At 41.5% G+C, this 20661-nt stretch overlaps 1 protein-coding gene across 2 annotated transcripts; it reads right to left on the bottom strand.

The window, feature by feature from the left end:
- Positions 1-1438: 1438 nt before the first annotated feature.
- stard3nl (STARD3 N-terminal like) lies at positions 1439-19877 on the bottom strand. 2 transcript variants are annotated; one of them, XM_080726219.1, is made up of 10 exons: positions 19736-19877; positions 13237-13448; positions 12012-12233; positions 11120-11197; positions 10422-10499; positions 9660-9713; positions 8339-8456; positions 6015-6113; positions 4212-4270; positions 1439-3101 (listed from the first exon to the last, which is right to left on the bottom strand). In XM_080726219.1, exons 3-9 carry the CDS (start codon positions 12210-12212, stop codon positions 4215-4217), a joined length of 684 nt encoding a protein of 227 aa, XP_080582345.1. In that variant the 5' UTR covers positions 12213-12233; positions 13237-13448; positions 19736-19877; the 3' UTR covers positions 1439-3101; positions 4212-4214. The 2 variants fall into 2 exon arrangements, with proteins under 2 accessions (XP_080582345.1, XP_080582346.1); XM_080726220.1 differs by lacking the exon at positions 19736-19877 and adding an exon at positions 13745-13840.
- Positions 19878-20661: the final 784 nt, after the last annotated feature.

The raw sequence follows: 20661 nt of genomic DNA, 5'->3' as shown, positions 1-20661 counted from the left end.
TGTTATTTTGAGTCAGTTCTAACCAAAATGGATATTATCTCGAATTTCTTCAGAACATAATCGCTAAAATATGCTATAAATATAAGGTGCTGGGAGAGAAAATGAGGAATATAATAATGTAGGGGTGCCTCGGATGAAATAAATCTTCATAGGGGTGCCCCGAGCCAAAACGGTTTGGGAACCCCTGCACTACACCATACCACTACAGATTTATATAGGTGCTTTTGAGTTATTTTGTATTTTAACCTTGAAAGTACAACAGAAATGTATGAGGACTAAGATTTGAACATGGAATCTCAGCATTGAGAGTCAGCTCTTTAGGGGCTTTTGAGTAATTCTTTTGTATTTTAACCTTGAAAATGTCAAAGTACTAAAGCTATGTAGGAGGCCTTGGGTTTGAACATGGAACCTCAGGTGCTTTTGAGTAGTCTCAAAATATGTTGTTCCAGGAACCACCCAGAAGCAAAAATTTTAGTTACAAATGCTTTTAAAAAGATATATTCAAAGACTAGCAGATCTAGTCTAAGAATAGCAGATCTACACGCTCACAGCGCCATAGCCAATAGTTAAAGCATTAAATAATTCTAGTGCCTAATGGGTTAATACCTAAAGACAAGCATGTAAGGATATGTATTTGCTTCAACCATGTGTATTTCTGGGGACAGATGATTTTTGTAGGATAAAGTGCAGTGTCTTCTGTTCGCCTCAGGGAGGCAGTAGAACCCCTCCAAATCCATGTGAACACAAAACAGCCCTTTGCAGACATCCATATTACAGGTTTTAATTCCGTTTTAAAGACAAGATTATCATAAAAACATTAAATCATTGGGTTTTGCAAGGCATGCGTTACGGTTCTGTATACAGAATTGATTTGTGCCCCCCCCCCCCAACCCAACGTCACAGTAATATTATCATTGTTCATTTCACTTAAGATGTGACTGTGTCCCTCCCTTCTCAAGCAGCATTTTAGTTAATACAGTGTACGGGGTTTTGAAAACATGTTCCTTTATAAAAGTACACACTTTTCCGAGGCTCAGTTGCTCAATTCTTTTTACACTTTTCTTTTGTCAGAAGGCTAATAATGTACAATAACTAATGCAACCTGACCAAGCGACTTGCACTACTACGGTTAATTTCAACATTCCTAATCTGTATTTCTTTTTTTCCTCCATATTTTCTATACATTTAAAGCAGGCTTCCCCAATAGGCGGCCCGCGGGGGGCTACTGTCTGGCCCACACCAACCCCAGTAATAATGGTGGTATAAGAGCAGCAACAACACTAGTATATCGTTGTCGGGTGGAAATCCCGTATCTCCAAATTAGTACGTTCTTTCGAAAATCATACAAGGCCGTCGCACAAAAGTAGTGAAAACAGCAGATCTACAAGCACACAACGCCTTGCGGTGCGAGGCGTTGTGTGCTTGTAGATCGGCTGTTTTCACTAGTTTAAATAATTTAATAAATGATAAATGCAAAACGAACGGTTTTGGACATACAAGATTTTCACCCGACGACGACGATCTCTGAACTGTCGCTGGAGTAGCGGGAACGCCGGCGTCGCCTTCTGCAATGTTGTGGCCCTCAGCTCGGTACCCTAGACATAATTCGGCCCTTGGGGAAAACTAATTGGGGAACCATGATTTAAAGGCTTGACCGATTTTTGACCGTTTTATTTTTCCCCCAGACCTGTGTGGAAGCCAACAAACAGTTCATCTTGACACGAGAGATTTGGCGTGGCCTTTTTGAAAGCTCAACGTGCGGAAAACCTCCTTCCTTCTTCGTCGACTCGGAAACGGTCTCCCCTTGTCAGAGTTCCACAGGTTCACCCGAGCCGAAAGCACCAGAGACTGGGTAAAAAAAGGACCCCCAAAATCCATGTGTATTCGGACATTTGGATGAAACCATGTTGTGCCAGGGACCCTAACGAGAAGAGAACATTTTCCCCATGAAACCATTGCCGTTTTTCTTTTTCTTTTTTAAATAGTCGTGTGTGATACCCGAGTGGATCCGGAAGTTGAAGTTCCTTCAATCGCTGAGTACTGAGTAGCTACTGGATATCAGAGCCAAGAAGTAAACATTGATGTCTTTTAACCCATTCAGGCCGGGTACACATTTTAGTGTATGGGAGGGGCTTACAGTACATGTACAGTATGTTGCAACATATTTGTTTTTGTAGGCTAATTTCTGATTTAGGCCTAACGATAGGTTAGTGGGTTAACAGTAGTAGCATTTGAATGAACAACAGAAGTATTTATAAAACAAAATAAATCTCATATTAATACCAAAAGATGGATGGATATGGAAGGATATGGTGTGGGTCGACCACGTATACAACTGTATTATTTCTGGGGGCCAAAAGAATACTGATAATTGATGCCAATTGCTTATCTGGCAACGGTGCATTGCGTGTCTTTGAAAACAGTATCCATAATAAAAGAAAAACAAACAAAATATTGAATAAAAAAAAACAAAAAACATAACATCTGGTGTATTAACCAGTAAACTTGAAAACCATAATAAAATAAAGTCATTTTGTTGAAATCTCATTTGCTCGCCAGCCGATCAATGGTTCTGAGGCCGGTGTGAACGGCCGTCAACGGGCTGTAAACGGAGAGAGGGGACGGATGATGGTGCGTGTGGCGTCCATAAGGCAGAGTAAAGGGGAGCACACACTGGACGCGGGTGGCTGCGCAGTGTCGCGTTGCGGTATCGACGCACGTGAAGTGCTGCGCGGTAACCCCAACTGGATGCGACGCGCTGCCACACAGCACATCCATTTCCCCCGGTGGGGAGAACCAGGGGAGAACATGTTCACCGCGCGGCAACGCTGGAAAAATAGAACAGCGGCGTATCTGCGCGGCAGGCGAGGCGGCAGACCCGCGGCTGCGCCGGTGTGGGTTAGTTCATTGAAAATAATGGGGCCGTATGTTTTGATGCGCCGCCTCCGCGTCCGGTGTGTGTTCCCCTTAAACCTTGGTAATGGCACTGGTTCTGGCTGCAGCACCAGAACTGACTTCTTTGACTGCTGTACTGTAGGAACGCTCTCAAAGTCGTGTTCGGGTTAACGTCGGAACCACAGCCGCCGGAACTGCACCGGTTCCTATGAGGAAACACAAAAACATTGTAAGTGATCGATAAGTGTTTAGGCCTAGGATTATTGAATGCTTTAACTATTGAAAAATAGCAGATATACAAGCTCACAGCGCGGCACCGAGTGCCGCGCTGCAAGCTTGTAGATCTGCTATTTTTGAAAAATCCTGAGAATTTGAATTTTGACACGATTCTTCTTTTTTTTAAAACCTATGTTTCTATGTCAGCAATTTGGCCAGCCATCGTCAAAGAAAAGGTCCTTTTCACTTAACTGGAGCTCAGTTAGTCTGTTCTTGAGAGACTACTATGTCAGTGGTTCTCAAACCTTTTCATGTGAAGGACCCCCAAAATGATATGTATTTGGCCAAGGACCCCCATCTCAAAATATCTAGTTCCAGGGACCCCCCAGAAGCAAAATTTGAGTTACAAACGTTCGCTTTGAAAATACATATATTCAAAGATTTGCACACATTTTCTTGACTTTTTCAAAAATAGCAGATCTACAAGCTCGCTGCGTGGCACTCGGTGGCGCGCTGTGAGCTTGTATATCTGCTATTTTTCACTGGTTAAAGCATTCAATAATTCTAGGCCTAAATGGGTTAAATAGCTCTATATTCTAACAGCAATCATTGCTATAGAGCAGGGGTCTTCAACCTTAGTTGAGAGAGAGATGAAGCAGGGACCCCCACAACCTTTTCATAGATTCCATATAGTTTCGTTTGACAGCACAATCATCAGTGTATTCTGGATTCATGTCAATTTGTGTGTTCAGATATTTAACCACTTGAACCGTCAATACTTAATAAAAAAAAAAATCTTCAAATATTATGTTGTATATACTTCACATGTGAGAAAAACTTCAAATAAAATATTATGTTGTATATACTTTACATAAAAACAAGAATGCCTTTCTTGACAGGTAAAAAAAAAACAAAGGGGGCGTCCTAAATGGGTTCGTACCAAAAGTAGAAAGTACTCCTGAATGTACCCTTTATATGAATTGTAAATATCCTACAGTACAATGAATGAACTGTAAGAACTTCATACATACTGTAGTACTACTGTACTATGTATTTACTGTAAGTATCTCCACCAGTAAGAGGACCAACCTGTTAAATACCTGTTAAATGAGACCTTTTTCTGGATCATGTTTGTCATCAAGCAGCTCCTCATCGGAATCTGAATGAAATGAAAACATGAGTCATGAGATCACACATCCATCCAGTATAACCAGTCTATTGAGCTACCAGAAGACAGTCTAACCAGTCTATCGTGATTGAGCCTTATCTGAGTTCTTAGGACATTTCTAACCAGCTCTGGCATACCATAAACCTGGCTCACACTAAAGGGTAATCAGAAAGATTTAGGGTTTTAAACACCCTTCCCAACCAGTGTCAATTCTGAAAGCAAATTCTGATTTAATAGTATTTTAAGGCCCTTTCCCACTGGGCCAGATAACAGATAAAAAAATCTCTTTCTCCAGATATTTTTCCATTCAAAGTGGATGGTAGATACAGATTAAAAAAAAACATCTGCCATAGATATTTCTTTTATCTGTGGCAGATATTTTTTTTTATCTGTATCTACCATCCACGGAAAAATATCTGGAGAAAGAGATTTTTTATCTGTTATCTGGCCCAGTGGGAATGGGCCTTTAGTCTTGTAGTGTAGTTAACAAAACAAAGACTTCTCCCAACTATGGGGAGGGGTGTTAACCATTGAGCTTCATGTGGAGTGATTATCTGGCAAGATGATCCGGGTGTTTTTGCTCACAGATGAACACTAAGTAAGTACTTATACCCTAGTACTAGTAGTAATTGGGATGTTATATGGAGAGGAACTCTCCCTAGAGTTTGAGAGCCATTTTCTAAGCTATCATCAGTCAACTGGATAAGAGCTATACAGTAAGAGTCCTCCTCAGATAGACCATCATGTCAAACTTGTCCTAAAATGAAGTACAGCAGAGAGTAGACTATCTGACATAATCAAGAAAAGGGCACTTAATTGTGATAAAAGGTTTTAACATATTAAAACTAGGATAGCATCCGTGCCATTATTAGATTTTTGCGTTGGCTATTCATTTTACTGCCAGCTATTTTTAAATAATCTATTCAGTGCCAGCGTTTTCTGGTGATCACACGCGTGCACGTGGGTGCGTGTGCACGCTGCCCTGTTCCGCAGCACACTATAGGTGTAGTGGCTCAGAGGGAGGCAAAACATTTTTGCTCCCGGCCGTGTACCTCCTCCCAGGCACCACTACACACACTGTGTGAATGGGGCGCATGGCGCTTAGCACTAGAACGGAAGCTATGCTCGTTTCTTTCAGCAGAAGAAGAATTGAACTGGATGGAGGAGACCGTTTGGTTTTGGTTTCATTTCAGCACTCGTCTCATAGCGACCGGATATCGCTCCGATTGTACAAAACGGCGATATTAATCAGATTCATTAATAAAGAAGATGAGACGGAGATCTCCGTTTTAGGCACGAGAAGTGTTAAACAAAATAGCAGATGTACAAGCTCACAGTGGGGCCTTTTCCACCAAAAGAACCTTGGTTCCAGAACCAGTGCCGGTTCAACTTTCTTGGAACCTTGGTTCGTTCTTGTGAACCGGCTTGCGTTTCCACCAGATTGAACCAGATTGAACCAGAGGAACCAAGGATTTTGTGGTTCCCGTTCGGAACCAACTTTCACGGTTCAGAACCAACTCGGTTCTCGGTGGAAAAGCTCACCTCTGGTTCATCCCATAGGCAGGAGAAAGAACCAGAACCGGTTCTTTGCCGGTGGAAAAGGCCCCAGTGTGTCACTTTGTGCCACACTGCAAGCTTGAACATCTGGTAAAAAAAATGTTGAAAGTGTGAGAACAACAGATTTTTGTATTTGTAGAATTGGCCTCAGGTTAAGTTCAGGGGGTTATTGCAGTACCTGCCACAGACTCCGGGGGGGAGTAGAACTGTCCGTCAGACATGGGCCCTGGCAGCATCAGCGGAGCTCGCTCTGTGGCGCCAAGGATGGACAGATACCCTGCAATCACACCCTCATTCATTACATATTAATTACACCCTCATTCATTACATCATACATTTTGAAAATGACATCCTCATTCAGAATGTACAGATACCTCGCAAGACACTTTCATCCTCAGTAGAGCTAAAATACTTACTCTAACTAATCAATTTAAAGCGGCACTAAGCAACTTTCTTTAATGTGCATAGAAAAACCCAAATCCTCATCAGTACATACATTTGAAGTTTAGTCACAGAGCACATGTAACACCCAGAATCAGGCATCGAATGGAATCGGCACCCGACCCATATTGCACTGCACATTACTGTGCCCCAGGAACCTTGGGCTAATTTGTATAGGAATGTCCCGAAACTTCTGAGTTTTGGGGAAAGGTTATAAGGACTTTATCAGACCTAATGGGGGTACAGCTTCCAGTAGACCCGTTTGTACATTTTTTAAATGATTACTCTAAATTGTCTCTCACTGAAGTCACGCAAAGTCTGGTGGGACTTACAGCAGCCAAAAAGATTATAGGCCAACGCTGGAAACCTCCTCATGACATTTTAATAACGCACTGGTTGAGGATGTATTGTCATTATTTGGCACTGCATATTGATATTGTTGTTTGACGTGAAAAATTTAACGATAAAACATAACAAAAAATGAAATGTAACAATGTCCTGCAAACAGTGTTGTACCCGAACGCGTTCAAAGAACGATCGTTCACGAACACGTTCATATTTTGGGCGAACATGAATGAACGTTCTCTGTTTCCGCTTGATGAACGCTATTGTCAAACGCGTTCATTCTGACGTCCATGAACGGCGCTCGTCGGCTCGTTCGCTCGTTCGGTCTGCGGTCTTCTGTCCTCACGTCTTTCTTTTCATTCACATTTCACATTATGCTCCAATAACACCCAGCTGCAAGACCTCGCGATGAAAGGACTGAGCGCCTCGGTGCGGCCGCTCACTGCGCTGGGTCTGTCCGGGTGCTTCTCTTCCTCGTTACGTCTCGCACGTCGCAACGCAACTAAAGCCTGACTACTTCGCTGTATGACCTGTATGTGTTGCGTGCCGAAAACAGCTGATCTGCAAGCTCACAACGCATCGCATCCACAAGACAACGTGAGCTTGTAGAGCAGCTATTTTAACCAACGCTTAATCATACAGATGGGAACGACGTTTAGAAACCTCACAATAGCCCCATTTCGACTGCGGCTTTAGCACCACACCACACCACACTACACCACACTAAACCACACCACATCAAAATATCTACATTTTCTATTACACAAACATAGCCCTATTGGTAAGAATCAAATTGACCCTTAAATGTGATTATAATACAATATAAATTTGTATTACAACTACCCTAAATTACAATACACTATAATGGATTATAACTGTGATTATAATACACTATAAAGTATTAATGTATTACTATGATAATTATAATACACTATAATAGATTATGATAGTGGTTATAATACAATAGAATCTATTATCATGTATTACACCTATATCCTGGTGGTCTAAATGAAAACTCAGTGAGTGGTCAGTCAGTATGAGGGTGCAGGAAGACTGGGCACTAGTGGTGGGCACCTAAATATTGTGGGCACTTCAATGTTAAGTTGGATGAAATACGGTAATTGCTGTGTGTGGTTCTATTTGGGCTGTGTCAATCATTTTGACAAATAATAGCTTGCAGCAACGTAAAAAAAAAGAAAAAGTATAAAAATATTATGGTTAAAAAAAGAACTAAAAATAACTAAGTTAGTTCATTTTGGGGAACCATGAACTTTAGTTCAAAATGTAGAATTATGAACTAGGAAATGAACTAGTTCATTTTAGAAGTTCTGAACTTGAACTAGTTCATTTTGAAAGTGAACTTTCCCAACACTGCCTGCAAATAGGGGTGGGCGATATGGAAAAATCAATATCAAAATATTCTTCCAAGCTGTATCACGATACACGATCTTATCATGATTCTTTTTCACGTTGGTCTTTATGGTTATTTAGGCTATTTTAACCATTTCTACCTCTAATATAAATGACAATTTGGCCAATGTTTAATTTGTCTGTTTAACACTTTAGAAATGTGCAGATCCCCTCTATACCTGTCACAACTTTATGTTGGTTTGTTTACAGTTCAGTGAGAAAACAATGTTGCCCATTAAGTTAATCATCGGGGGACCCCCCAAAATAATTTGGGGACCCCTCTGGGACCCCTCTGAAAGGACTCACTGTTCTCATCCTCCGTCTCCTGCGGCAGCACCTTGAAGTCCAGCAGCCAGGTCTCTATCCAAGCCAGGACGAAGGAGATGATGGGGAGCAGGTACCCAAATGCACCCTGGGAAAGGAGCTGGCACAGGGGACAAGGAAGGAGAAACCACACATCTACATTTAAAAAAAATGTTATGTCTTTCATTCCATATCGTCACTGTCGGGCAGAATCCTTGTATCTCCAAGCTTCACATTTGTATCATTGTATGTTAAAGGCCTGCTTCATCACACAAGACTGTCACACGAAACTAGTGAAAATAGCAGATCTACAGTTACACAACGCCTCCCAGTGTAGATATATTTTCACTAGTTTAAATCGTTTTTAAACTGTTTTGGACTTACAAGGTTTCCACCCAACAATGACAATAAATGAATGCCCTGCTACAGTGTCACACAAGAGTAGCAAAAATAGACAATTTTATGAGAAACGCTTGTGGATCTGCTATTTTTGCATTTGAATCCTGAAGAGTAACAGATTTTGAAGTTTGCACCGCGGCAGCAAGTTATTTGGCCCCAGACCCCCATTTGAACAGATTTTGTGCCAGGAGTTGTCCAAGTAGATCCGAGAAGACCCCTGGTTAGTGTTGAAAGTGCTGTGTAACTTCAATGATGATTAGGCTAGGATCAGATTATACAAGCACAGGTTAAACACATTAACACATTGACCGCCATTTTAACATACCTCCGTACTCCCACCTGCCATTCGTCTCCATAGACTTCCATGTAATTGGGTGTGCACGGATCATGCACACCCATGCCTAGATAATGCACCACGTGTGTCCACATTGCTCACAGCTTTCAAACAAAAAAATCCGAATGGAAATCCGTTCAGGCATTCATGAGATAACAGCCACTATGTTTAACAAAGATGGCTGCCAAAATGGCTGCCATGCTTGAAAGATGGGGTTGCTATGGGGGTTAAACATGCAATTTCGCGATTGCTATCATGCCTACTCCATTTTTTGGGGTCAAAAACATTTTTTGAATTTTTTTTTTTTTTTTTTTTTTTTTATTCTCGGGACTATCGGGCCTGGCGGGGAAAGACATTGGAATAATCTCGGGACTATCGGGCCTGGCAGGGAATGAGTTAAAGGAATGTGTCCTTTAAAAAATAAATAATAATAATGACAGTTAAATCTGTGCCGAAAGGTTTGCTTCTGAATTAGATTTACATTGCATTTGAAGTGCTGCACACATCTTCAAAATAAACATGAATAAAATTGCTTAACTAAACGAGTGTTTGAATTCAACCTTTGTACAAATGCATTGCAATGACACTCACCTTTGACACAATAACCTTTACGATCAGGAAGCCACTGCTCACTGCGGTGGTGATCTGTTAACACACACACACACACACACACACACACACACACACACACACACACACACACACACACACACACACACACACACACACACACACACACACACACACACACACACACACACAATGTACACAATGTCAAACACACAAGAAGACACATCCCAAAAATGATGTTCTTTTCTTTCTTTTTACCTATTAAGACCTGGAAGTTGGAACGCATTATTTCTTTAACCATTATTTTATGCTTTAACTATTAAAAAATAGCAGATCTACAAGCAAAGCGCACAGCGCTGCTAATATATATATATTTTTTAAATCATGACAAATTCGTGCAAGTCTTTGAACATTTTGACCCGATACTATAAATGTCTTCTAAATCCTTCTTCTAAATCAGTGGTTCTCAAACTTTTTCAGGTCAAGGACCCCCAAAATTACATTTATCTGGCCACGGACCCCCATCTCAACATGTTGTTCCAGGGACCCCCAAAAAGCAGAGATTTGAGTTACAAAAGTTTGCTTTGAAAAATATATATTCAAAGATTTGCAAAAAGAAAATCAAGATTTTTCAAAAAATAGCAGTCATACAAGCTCGCAGCGCGGCACTCGGTGCAGCACTGTGAGCTTGTAGATCTGCTATTTTTCAATAGATAAAGTATAAAATAATTCCAGGTCTTAATTGGTTAATGCGAACGTTGAAAGTTACAGTAAACAACATACCGCTATGGGCCACCAGTGGCGTAGTTTACACACTCCATACGCTAGGATGAGAGACGCAAACCTGAACACTGCCAGGAGCTGAGGAGAGAGGAAGGGAGGGGAGAGATAGACTTTTATTGACTTTTAAATGATAATTACGGACTTTCTTCACGATGATGTTATTCCATCGCCTATGTGTATCACTCGACTTTTTTTCAAACACTGCCAAAAGCAACATGTTCTCCATGGGATTCCATTCATTTCCCACAAACTTTTACATTTGATATTCTTAATAAACATTGTCATAAATACTTTATGGTTCCTGTCGCTAGTTTAAAGCCTCGTTTCAATCACCATGATATGCGTTTTGTGAAAATATGGTCCTGTTTATGTTATAATTGATGTTAAAGCAGGGTATGCAGTAGGAGGGGCTTGTGATCATAGGCTTGTGATGATTCTTCTCTGTGTGCTTTATTTTCGGCAAGCTTAAGACATTCTCCCAAGCATCCCTGCGGTTGCACGTGACTGTTGGCAGCCAATAGCATCAATGGTACCAGATTACTACAATGATGGCGGACACCCATATGAGGGCAAAAAAAGCTTCATTTTCGCTCTGATAGAAACCAATGCGTCACGTGACGGTTCCCAGTTAAGGTCTATGGTCCTGCATAAACTAATGCAGCGCTGAAGGAAGCATGGTATTCATATTGTAGACTTACAAATATATCAAAGAAGGAAGCATGGTAGTCATATTCTAGCACCTCCTGCTCGAGCCGTTGCTCAATGCCTCCATTCACCTGCATGAAGAAAACACAACTTCAATCAAACTCATCCTCATCAGCGTTGACTTTGATGGAAAATGTTCGCCGCCTACTTTTTTTCACTGAACAAAAACTAAATAATAACTGAGCCACGATGACCAAGACTAAACGTATTGGCAATTCCGTCAAATAATAAAAACTAGACTAAAGTGTTAGGGAGGGACTAGTGGAGAAGAGATCCAGCAGTACTAAAAGACATTTTATGTTTGGTAGCGCTTGGGTGTTGCACTTTGAAGAAAAAAATAATAATAGCTATACAACCAAGTGTAAAATCGGACATTCCGACGTCATCAAGGCCCAAAACCATTTTTGTCCACTAAATTAACTGTAGATTCAGTCGACTAAAATTGTTTGACATTCAGTTGACTAAAACTAGACTAAAGCCCTTTGCACAGAGGACAGTTGCGTTTTTTTTTCGTTTGCTGCATGAATAAAACGCATTGGATTTGGTGTGCAATGCTGTGCGGAATCGGCGCAGCGGATCCCAAAAGGAGTCATAAAAGGAGTGATGAGTTTTTCACCGCATGCGACAAGACACATGAATCGAAAACGCACGGCCGCAGCCACTCGTCGCACAGCTAATTCGGATCCGGTGTGCATGAGGTTGTAGAGAATCGTTGTTTTCTTTTAAAAAAAATGAAATTGTCCGTTTTATCCGTGCGGATAAACGCGCCTGTGTGCAAAGACCTTTACACGAAAACATTTCAGAGGACTAAAATATTAGTTTTATTCAAAAAGAGTAACACTAAATCAAAAACTCGCTGTCAACAAGCAACAGTGTGTTTCTTACGTTGAGCTCTATGATCCAGAGCAGGGTGATGAAGAGGAGGTCGAAGGTGACGAACAGGCAGAAGGTGCGTCGGACGTCAGAGATGCACTTCTTGTCGCCCTCGTACGACTCCAGCCGCGCCGACACGGGCGTGGCGCTCACCGAGCCCGCCTCGCGGCCCGTGAGCCGCGAGCTCGCGCTGCTGCTGCACCGGCTGTCCATCGCGGACCACGCACACTATCTCTGCACACACACACACACACGCACACGCACACACACACACACACACACACACACACACACACACACACACACACACACACACACACACGGTTGCAGTGGTGTAAAGTATCTTGTAACTTATTTAGGCCTAGAATTATTGAATGCTTTAACCAGTGAAAAATAGCAGACATACAAGCTCACAGCGCGGCACCGAGTGCCGCGCTGCGAGCTTGTAGATCTGCTATTTTTGAAAAAGTTGTGATAATGTGTGCAAATCTTTGAATGTATGTATTTTCAAAGCGAACGTTTGTAACTCAAATTTTGCTTCTGGGGGGTCCCTGGAACTAAATATTTTGAGATGCAGGTCCGTGGCCAAATACATATCATTTTGGGGGTCCTTCACATGAAAAGGTTTGAGAACCACTGACACAGTAGTCTCTCAAGAACAGACTAACTGAGCTCCAGTTAAGTGAAAAGGACCTTTTCTTTGACGATGGCTAGCCAGATTGCTGACAAAGAAACATTAGAAGGAATCAAAAGACACTTATAGAATCGGGTCAAAATTCTAATTTTCACGATTTATCAAAAATAGCAGATCTACAAGCTCGCACTTATCTGCTATTTTTCAATAGTTAAAGCATAAAATAATGATACACAATAATGTGTACCCGTTCTGAATGGGTCAAGTACAATTGTGAGGTATTTTTACTGTATTGTGAGGTATTTCCAATTTTCAGTAGCCTACTTTTACTTCTACTCCACTACATCCCAGAGGCAAATATTATACTCCACTACACTTATATGAAAACTTTAATTACAAGTTACTTTTTAGATTTTGAATATTAGTAGGCCTACAAAACCATACATTAAGCACTTCAGCCCTATATACATTTCGGGCCATTTGAAAATAGCCGATCTACAAGCTCACAATACTTTTGCACTTTCACTCAAGTACATTTTGAATTCCAGACTTTTACTTTGTAACAGAGTATTTCTACATTGCAGTATTGATAGTTTTACTTACTTTTTCCACCGCTGCACAGTTGGCTCCGCCTACTGCTTAATTATTCAGGAGGTGGGTGGAGCTTTGTCCTGCAATATCAGTGGGGTGGAGTCATGGGTTTACTGGCCCGGCACTGCAACCTTACTGTACCGTTAGACCCTCAGGAGAAGACACGCCCCCTTAATGGAGATGACCACGCCCCCTGGAGGAGGTTGAGGTTGACATCACTGTTGCTGAAAAAAGAAAAAAATATATATATATATTATTATTTTACTTTTCACCCAGTGTCTTATTGTCTAATGTAATCCTGGACACTCTCTCTGCCAACCTGGGGAGAGGACTGACCTCATGCTTCCTTGAGGGGGGGGGGGTGGTTCCATTCCATTCGTTCATGGAAAGAACGAATGGAAGGAACGAAAGACCCAAAAGACAAGTCAAACTCTTCAAAGACAGAGCTACTGCTACGTGTGCAGTGATGTAAATGTAAGAGAGTTCTGATAGTAAGCATCATAATAAAATACCTGAATACCTAAGTTATAGAACTGAATTCTATTCCCAACAGCTGCAGTTCCGGAGACGACTGGGTCGGTATTAGATAGCTACTGTATTTCAGGTTCAAACTTCCTGTGATGCGGTCATCTGTTTTATAGGTTTTATATGGCCCTATCAAACATTCTAGCAGCAGGAAACTGGCACGTTGCAACAGTAACGGACTAAACATTAACTCTGCACAGACCAACTTTAGGCTCCTAAACTCTATGGGGAAATGCTCCAGTACACAGGTTACAGTGGTCTGACACAACTATTACAGATAATCGTCTAGCCGAAACTATTTGAGAGCCACAATTTTATTTTGCATTAGACAAATCTCTCTCTCACACACACACACACACACACACACACACACACACACACACACACACACACACACACACACACACACACACACACACACACACACACACACACACACACACACACACACACACACACACACACACACACACACACACACACACACACACACACACACGACCCCAATCGACCCTGTAAAATCCTCAGTGAAAAATACAACATTTCACCTATAAAGACATGAATTAAAAAGAGACACCAGGTTGAAAGTTTAGGGTATACAGTATAATGTATCTCTGTAATGGTAAATGAGTGCACCAAAAGTAGAGATGCAGTAAATTAAAAGATAATCCAACACCTTTTGTTTGTACGTATTGCAATCATAATATGTCGTCTTGTCACAAAATCCCAAAGCAACGCAGTGAGCCAAAAGCTAATGTTTTAGCCCTCAACTGAGTGATATTCTAGCACACTTTGTTGTGAACATGTTGCCTGAACTTTCTGCCTGCATGCCTTTGTAGATCCAGTGGTATTGTTGTCATACCAGACCATGTGATATCTCCACAGTCCACCGTGGTCTTGTGATTTAGATAGTCAACACTTCACTGCTCACTTCGGCTCAGCGCTTCCAGACTCGAGTTGCCTTAACCCTAGAACACCAACGCTATATTTTGTTACACCGTCACTATAATCGGGTACATTTTACCCGATATAATATATTCCATAAAATAAATACTTCTCATCAAAATATATTAAAGTACAACAATACATGGCTCTTCTTCAAATATTTCAACATGAAATTTCACAAAAAAAAAAAAGAAAAGAAAGAAAGATAGAAAAAAGAAAAACTGCGTGCATTGGGGGGGAGGCAAAGATCTGTTAAATAAATTTGGTGTTGTTGTTTAAAAAACAACTTCTCCTTTTCCACTCTTTCCTGGGACATGTGAGAATGGCCCAGTGAAAGCACAGTGAACTGGCAATTGTGAGCGAATGGGATTACATTTTTTACCCTCTCACTCGGCCTGCAGAAAAAAATAGGGATGGGATCAGGGAAACACACCTAGCTTCTATGATGTCACTGAGCATCCTGAACGTACCAAAGGACCCCCCCCCCCCACCTCACACATCAGCAACATCATGAAAATGAATCACTTAACATAACTGTCCGGGCGAAAATCACCCTGCGTTAGTGTTCTTGGGATAATGGTGCTGGCTGAAACTAGGGCTGGGTAGTTAACCAAAACTATATCGAAACCGACATTTAGAAACAAGTCCAACCTGAATTAATCCTGCACCGGACCTGCCGGTAATCGTGTCATGTGCAGTGGAACTGCTTTAATTTCCCACTTGCTCATGTAGGCTACTAGGCTAATAGAATAACCGAGAAGCAGGTTTTTCTTCTCCCCCATATATCAACAAACTGACACAGAAAGAATTTGTATAGATTTCTCTAAAGTCAACTAAATCGATTAGTCAAATTAACCATATCCTGATATTATACTTCGTTGTACAATTACGTGCAAAAATAGTGAAAATAGCTAATTATTAAATACATTGTGATATACTGATATGAAGTCAGATCGGTGTAGTTGAAACTGAATGTCCATCCACAGGACTAATAAAGGCCTCCCTTTCTTCTTCCTTTAATGCAGAAATCTACAGTATCACTTATTTGTTAATTACATTCTTTAAATGAGCCAATATCACATCCCTTACAACACCACAAAGTGGAGACTTGATAGATCTGAATGTGTAATACATTCGCACACAAACCATACAGGGCAACCAACCTGCTCATCGAGAGCCGTTAGAAATTCAGTGTCTTGCTCAAGGACACATTGACCTGCAGCCAGGAGCAGCCGGCCAGGGGACCGCCTGTTCTGAACTTCTGACCCAACAATGCAGAAAAAACACTCATCACATCCTCCCGTCTTAAAAAACGTCGCTTCACCTACAGCAGGGTTCCCCAATAGGCGGCCCGCGGGCCATTCGCGGCCCGCGGGGGGCTACTGTCTGGCCCACACCAACCCCAGTAGGGGGGCTACTGTCTGGCCCACACCAACCCCAGTAATAATGGTGGTATAAGAGCAGCAACAACACTAGTATATCGTCGTTGTCGGGTGGAAATCTTGTATCTCCAAATGTGTACGTTCTTTCGCAAATCAAACCAGGCCGTGGCACAAAAGTAGTGAAAACAGCAGATCTACAAGCACACAACGCCTCGCGGTGCGAGGCGTTGTGTGCTTGTAGATCGGCTGTTTTCACTAGTTTAAATAATTTTTTTAAATTAGAAATGCAAAACAAACGATTTTGGACATACAAGATTTTCACCAGACAACGACGATATCTGAACTGTCGCTGGAGTAGCGGGAACGCCACCGTCGCCCCCTGCAATGTTGTGGCCCTCGGCTTGGTACCCTAGACATAATTCGGCCCATGGGGAAAACTAATTGGGGAGGCCGATTCTTGCAAAACACATTTTTGGACACTGCTCCTACAGATTTTGCCCTAAAATCACGCAAATTGCTACACAGACTGACATTAGACTTATAGCTTCTTGTTTAGGTTGTTTGTTTTTGGTCATGCTTCACTTGAGATCACAATATCTATTATAAATGGTAAGACAGAAATTCCCAGCGGATTCCCCAGTCCTCACGTGACTCACATTCACGGCAACCACACTTGCAAATTCCCAGAAGTGCATTGTTCTAGACTAGTTTCGCTCTGTCGTACAAAGGGCCGTATGGGACCTGTACCACACGTGTTCCGCTGACAAACACAAGACTACTTTCACATCCCGTCAGCTTCCTCCTGAAGCTCAAACACCAAAACCACAAAGCACCGCTCTCATAATGACACCTCCCATCACCACATTCTAAGCTTTTTGAGTTTAGAATGTTCTTCAGATTCTTGACCATCTACTATCTGTTGAAGATATATTCAAAAGATCAAAAATAGCAAATCTACAAGCTTGCAGTTCGGCACTCGGTTCACATACTACTCGTGGGGGTAGCAGATATACAAGCTCAAAACGTGTCGCGTTTCAAGCTTGAAATTATATATATATAATATATATATAAATATTTATTTTTAATTTAGGAATTGGGACTGTTAAGACTTAAGAGGGATTCACTAAGAAACCAGAATGGTTAAACCCTAAGGAGTCCAACCCTACTCTGTACAACTTCTGGAAACTATGGGATGCCAGAAACTGATAAAAGTAAAATCGATTACTCTAAAGACCTAACAATTATTTTTATGATTAATCGACCTCCCCCCCTCCCCAGCCCCAATTTATATTTTGTGATCTCAAGTGAAACATGAGCCAAAGCTTCACTTCTCAGCCTACCCAACCCGGATAACTCGAGAAAGTGTTCATCTGTGAATGATGACCCACTTTCCACACCATGGCTTTATGACCTTTGTCTTATCTTGTTTTATGCAGGAACTGCATGAAAGTAGTTCCCGTATTCCAGACAGCTTTATAACGGTAAGCAAACAAGAGCCGCTATAGAAACAGTCAGGGCTGTTCGTCTCCTTGAGGCAATAAGCACTGTTGCCATGTATGTACATTTATAAGTGACTTTGGGCCTGTTTTTCCTGTATAGTTGCTTGTTCAGTATTCAGTGGTTGTGTGGGCTGCGGTTTTTCAGGCTAGTTTCTGGGGGCTGGGGACCCTGCGTGTGTGTGTGTGTGTGTGTGTGTGTGTGTGTGTGTGTGTGTGTGTGTGTGTGTGTGTGTGTGTGTGTGTGTGTGTGTGTGTGTGTGTGTGTGTGTGTGTGTGTGTGCGTGCGTGCGTGTGTACGCGCATGCATGACATTAAGGCTTGTCCTGTTGTCCGGGACATGTAATAAATCCTTCCAGACAGACAAGTTAATTGAAAATGTACTTGTCTGTTGGACAAGTGGCTCTTGGTTTCACTTTTTCTGTGATGCTCCTAACAGCTTTATGGAGACTATGGACTGCCCATACTATGAAGTGGAGGTTGGAGGGAGCAAGGGGGGTCGTTACAGTCCTTTTATTCATTCTAAATCAATGTCTGATTCCTATGCATGCATTTAAGAAAGAAATGTCAAATCTTTATCCGGACTTTTGTGGCCGGACAAGTGAATTGGAAATGTACTTGCACAGAGGACAAGTGCCTCAAAAAGGGAATGTGTGTTCGTGTGGCCTAGTAGTCGCCTCTTTTGGGCTTGCTTTCGTAGAACTTAGCTGCTCGTTTCTCGCACAAAATCTGGCAACACTGGCAAATAAGTCAACAGCTACTGTTCAGTTCACATGACAGCGAGGGGAGGGGCTTGTTTCATGTGCTCATCACAGTCATAATAATCACACTACTGTAGATGGACAGGACACTGGGTCACTGGTGCAGGGGTCATCACCATGCTGGCTTGTAGCAGAAATGTTTGTCAATATTACCATACAATTTTTACCACCATGGACATGTAAATGAGGGGACGGCGACATTACCGGTGTTATAGTTTATCTCAAGACCAGATTAACTCAAGATGGTGTAATCTATCCATCAGGAAGCTCTCCGGAATGTTAAAGTACATATTTTTTGAGCAATGGCACCGTCTCCTTAGCGTGTTACCACGACGATGACTGATGCCGTCTCGAGTTAATCTGGTCTCGAGATAAACTATAACACCGGAAACACAAGAGCTATCCCTAAAATGTACAGGCATGTAACTCTTGAGTGTGTACAAAATGGGTCCATGTGGTCCCATTTGGTGCACACTCAAGAGTTCTGGGGTATACATATAGAATTGTAAGCCAATGCCAGTCTGGAGAAGTGGCACTGCATATTTGGGCAAGACAAAACTGATGTCATAATATACAGTGTATGATATGATATATATATCTCCATATTTGGGTACGATTTGAGCAAGATGTGGGCACACACACACGCCTACATACATACATACCTACATAATACACATGCACGCACGCACGCACGCATGCACACGCGCGCGCGCACACACACACACACACACACACACACACACACACACACACACACACACACACACACACACACACACACATGATGTAAACTGGGCCTATTTGACAAATTAAAAGGATGAAAGAATAGAAAACATCAATCTTTATCAACCATCTAGCCTCAGCATCCTTATAAGCCAGTGAAGGTTAATGATTTAAGTGTTATTATTAGAAATAAAATAAAACATCAAATATACTGCATTCTTGGCACATCAGGGTATCTGCTGCTGTGATGTTGCCATCAGTGCGACTATGATGTCATAGCAATGCAACGCTGACAGTTATCACATTGAGGAAGGGAGACTGCCTTTAAAAATCTGATCTACAAGCTGATGATGATCAATGACTTACTGATCAGTTTGATGGATCATTGCACAGTAAACATCCTTCCTCTGTGTTTAGTATGTAAGAAAATGTACCCTAAATGCTCATCCTCGGTTCCATTTGTATTGTGAGAGTTAAATATAGGCAACAATGCAATGATTATGAACCTATAACAGACAATAATGCGTGAGAGTGGAAGGATTCAAAATCAGTTTCATTTCCAGACATTGTTTACCAGCAGCCAGCAGGAACACAAAATCATATCCTTCCCAGAAGCAGCTGTTGTTTTTCAAGAAGACAATACATTAAAACAGAAGATAATAAATGTACGTGTCCTTACCTTAAACAAAACAACAATCCGGGCGTCGTTCGTTAATGTTTCTTGATTTAAAACAACACGGAAGATCTGGTGGGTTGGTTTCAATGCAACCACACACACATAAACGTACACAGTCACTCACACACTCACGCAAGCACACAGCAGACAAGTCATCTGTTTTTAGCGTCGGACAGGATGTAGGTTACAAAAACAGGCGCGTGGAATTGTGGGACGTGTAGTTTTCTTTAAGTTTCAGATAGCGGTCCATTTAATAGACTGGACTGGGGTCGATTTGGCATAGCAGTTTGCATATCCGGTCTGGGGCGGATACGGAAACGTTTTGTGTGCTTGCATGTATGTGTGGGTGGAAATGACCGGATACAATTAGGTGGGATTAAGGCCGGATATGAGAATCGTACATGGAAACCAGGCACACAAGGTAATGGCAGACGCTTTTAATCCACAGCGATTTAGATTAAACAAGGTTATTATACATCAATACATCAACATCAATACAATGTTTATTATTATTATTTATGACGTTGTTAATATTAGGCTATTATTATTATGTTTTTAAAGCAGCATTATGTAACTTTATTAAAATGTAATTTTGTCCAATCTGTAGGCCTATCATAATGGTAGAGTTTGTTAATGCAATAACAAACTTTGTATATTTGTCTGTCATTTAATGTATCTATGAGTTGAGTACAAAAGGACCCCATGTGATTAACAGATAGGCCTACAATTAGGGTGTCTCCGTGCTATTAAGACATTGAATTCCGTGGCAGGTGCATGCGCAGGATAACATCATTGGACTAGGAATAGAACATGTGCATGCACCTTTAGAATAGATAAGTAAAATACTTTTCAGCCTAAGCATGAGCAGGGCATTCTCTCAAGAGATTTGAATAAATAAAAGACTTTTAACCAAGTTTATGCTATATATT

Source organism: Nannobrachium achirus, assembly GCF_963921795.1.
Source record: "Nannobrachium achirus genome assembly, chromosome: 5".
Lineage (NCBI taxonomy): Eukaryota > Metazoa > Chordata > Actinopteri > Myctophiformes > Myctophidae > Nannobrachium > Nannobrachium achirus.
This window is presented reverse-complemented; position numbering and strand designations above follow the sequence as displayed.

Bases quoted from the DNA above. Each gene is read 5' to 3' on its own strand.
- stard3nl (XM_080726219.1), bottom strand. From the start codon at position 12,212: ATGGACAGCCGGTGCAGCAGCAGCGCGAGCTCGCGGCTCACGGGCCGC. The intron at 11,198-12,011 runs GTAAGAAACACA...TTCTTCATGCAG, and splicing joins TCTGGATCATAGAGCTCAAC to GTGAATGGAGGCATTGAGCA. The intron at 4,271-6,014 runs GTACTGCAATAA...CATTTCATTCAG, and splicing joins CCCCCCGGAGTCTGTGGCAG to ATTCCGATGAGGAGCTGCTT.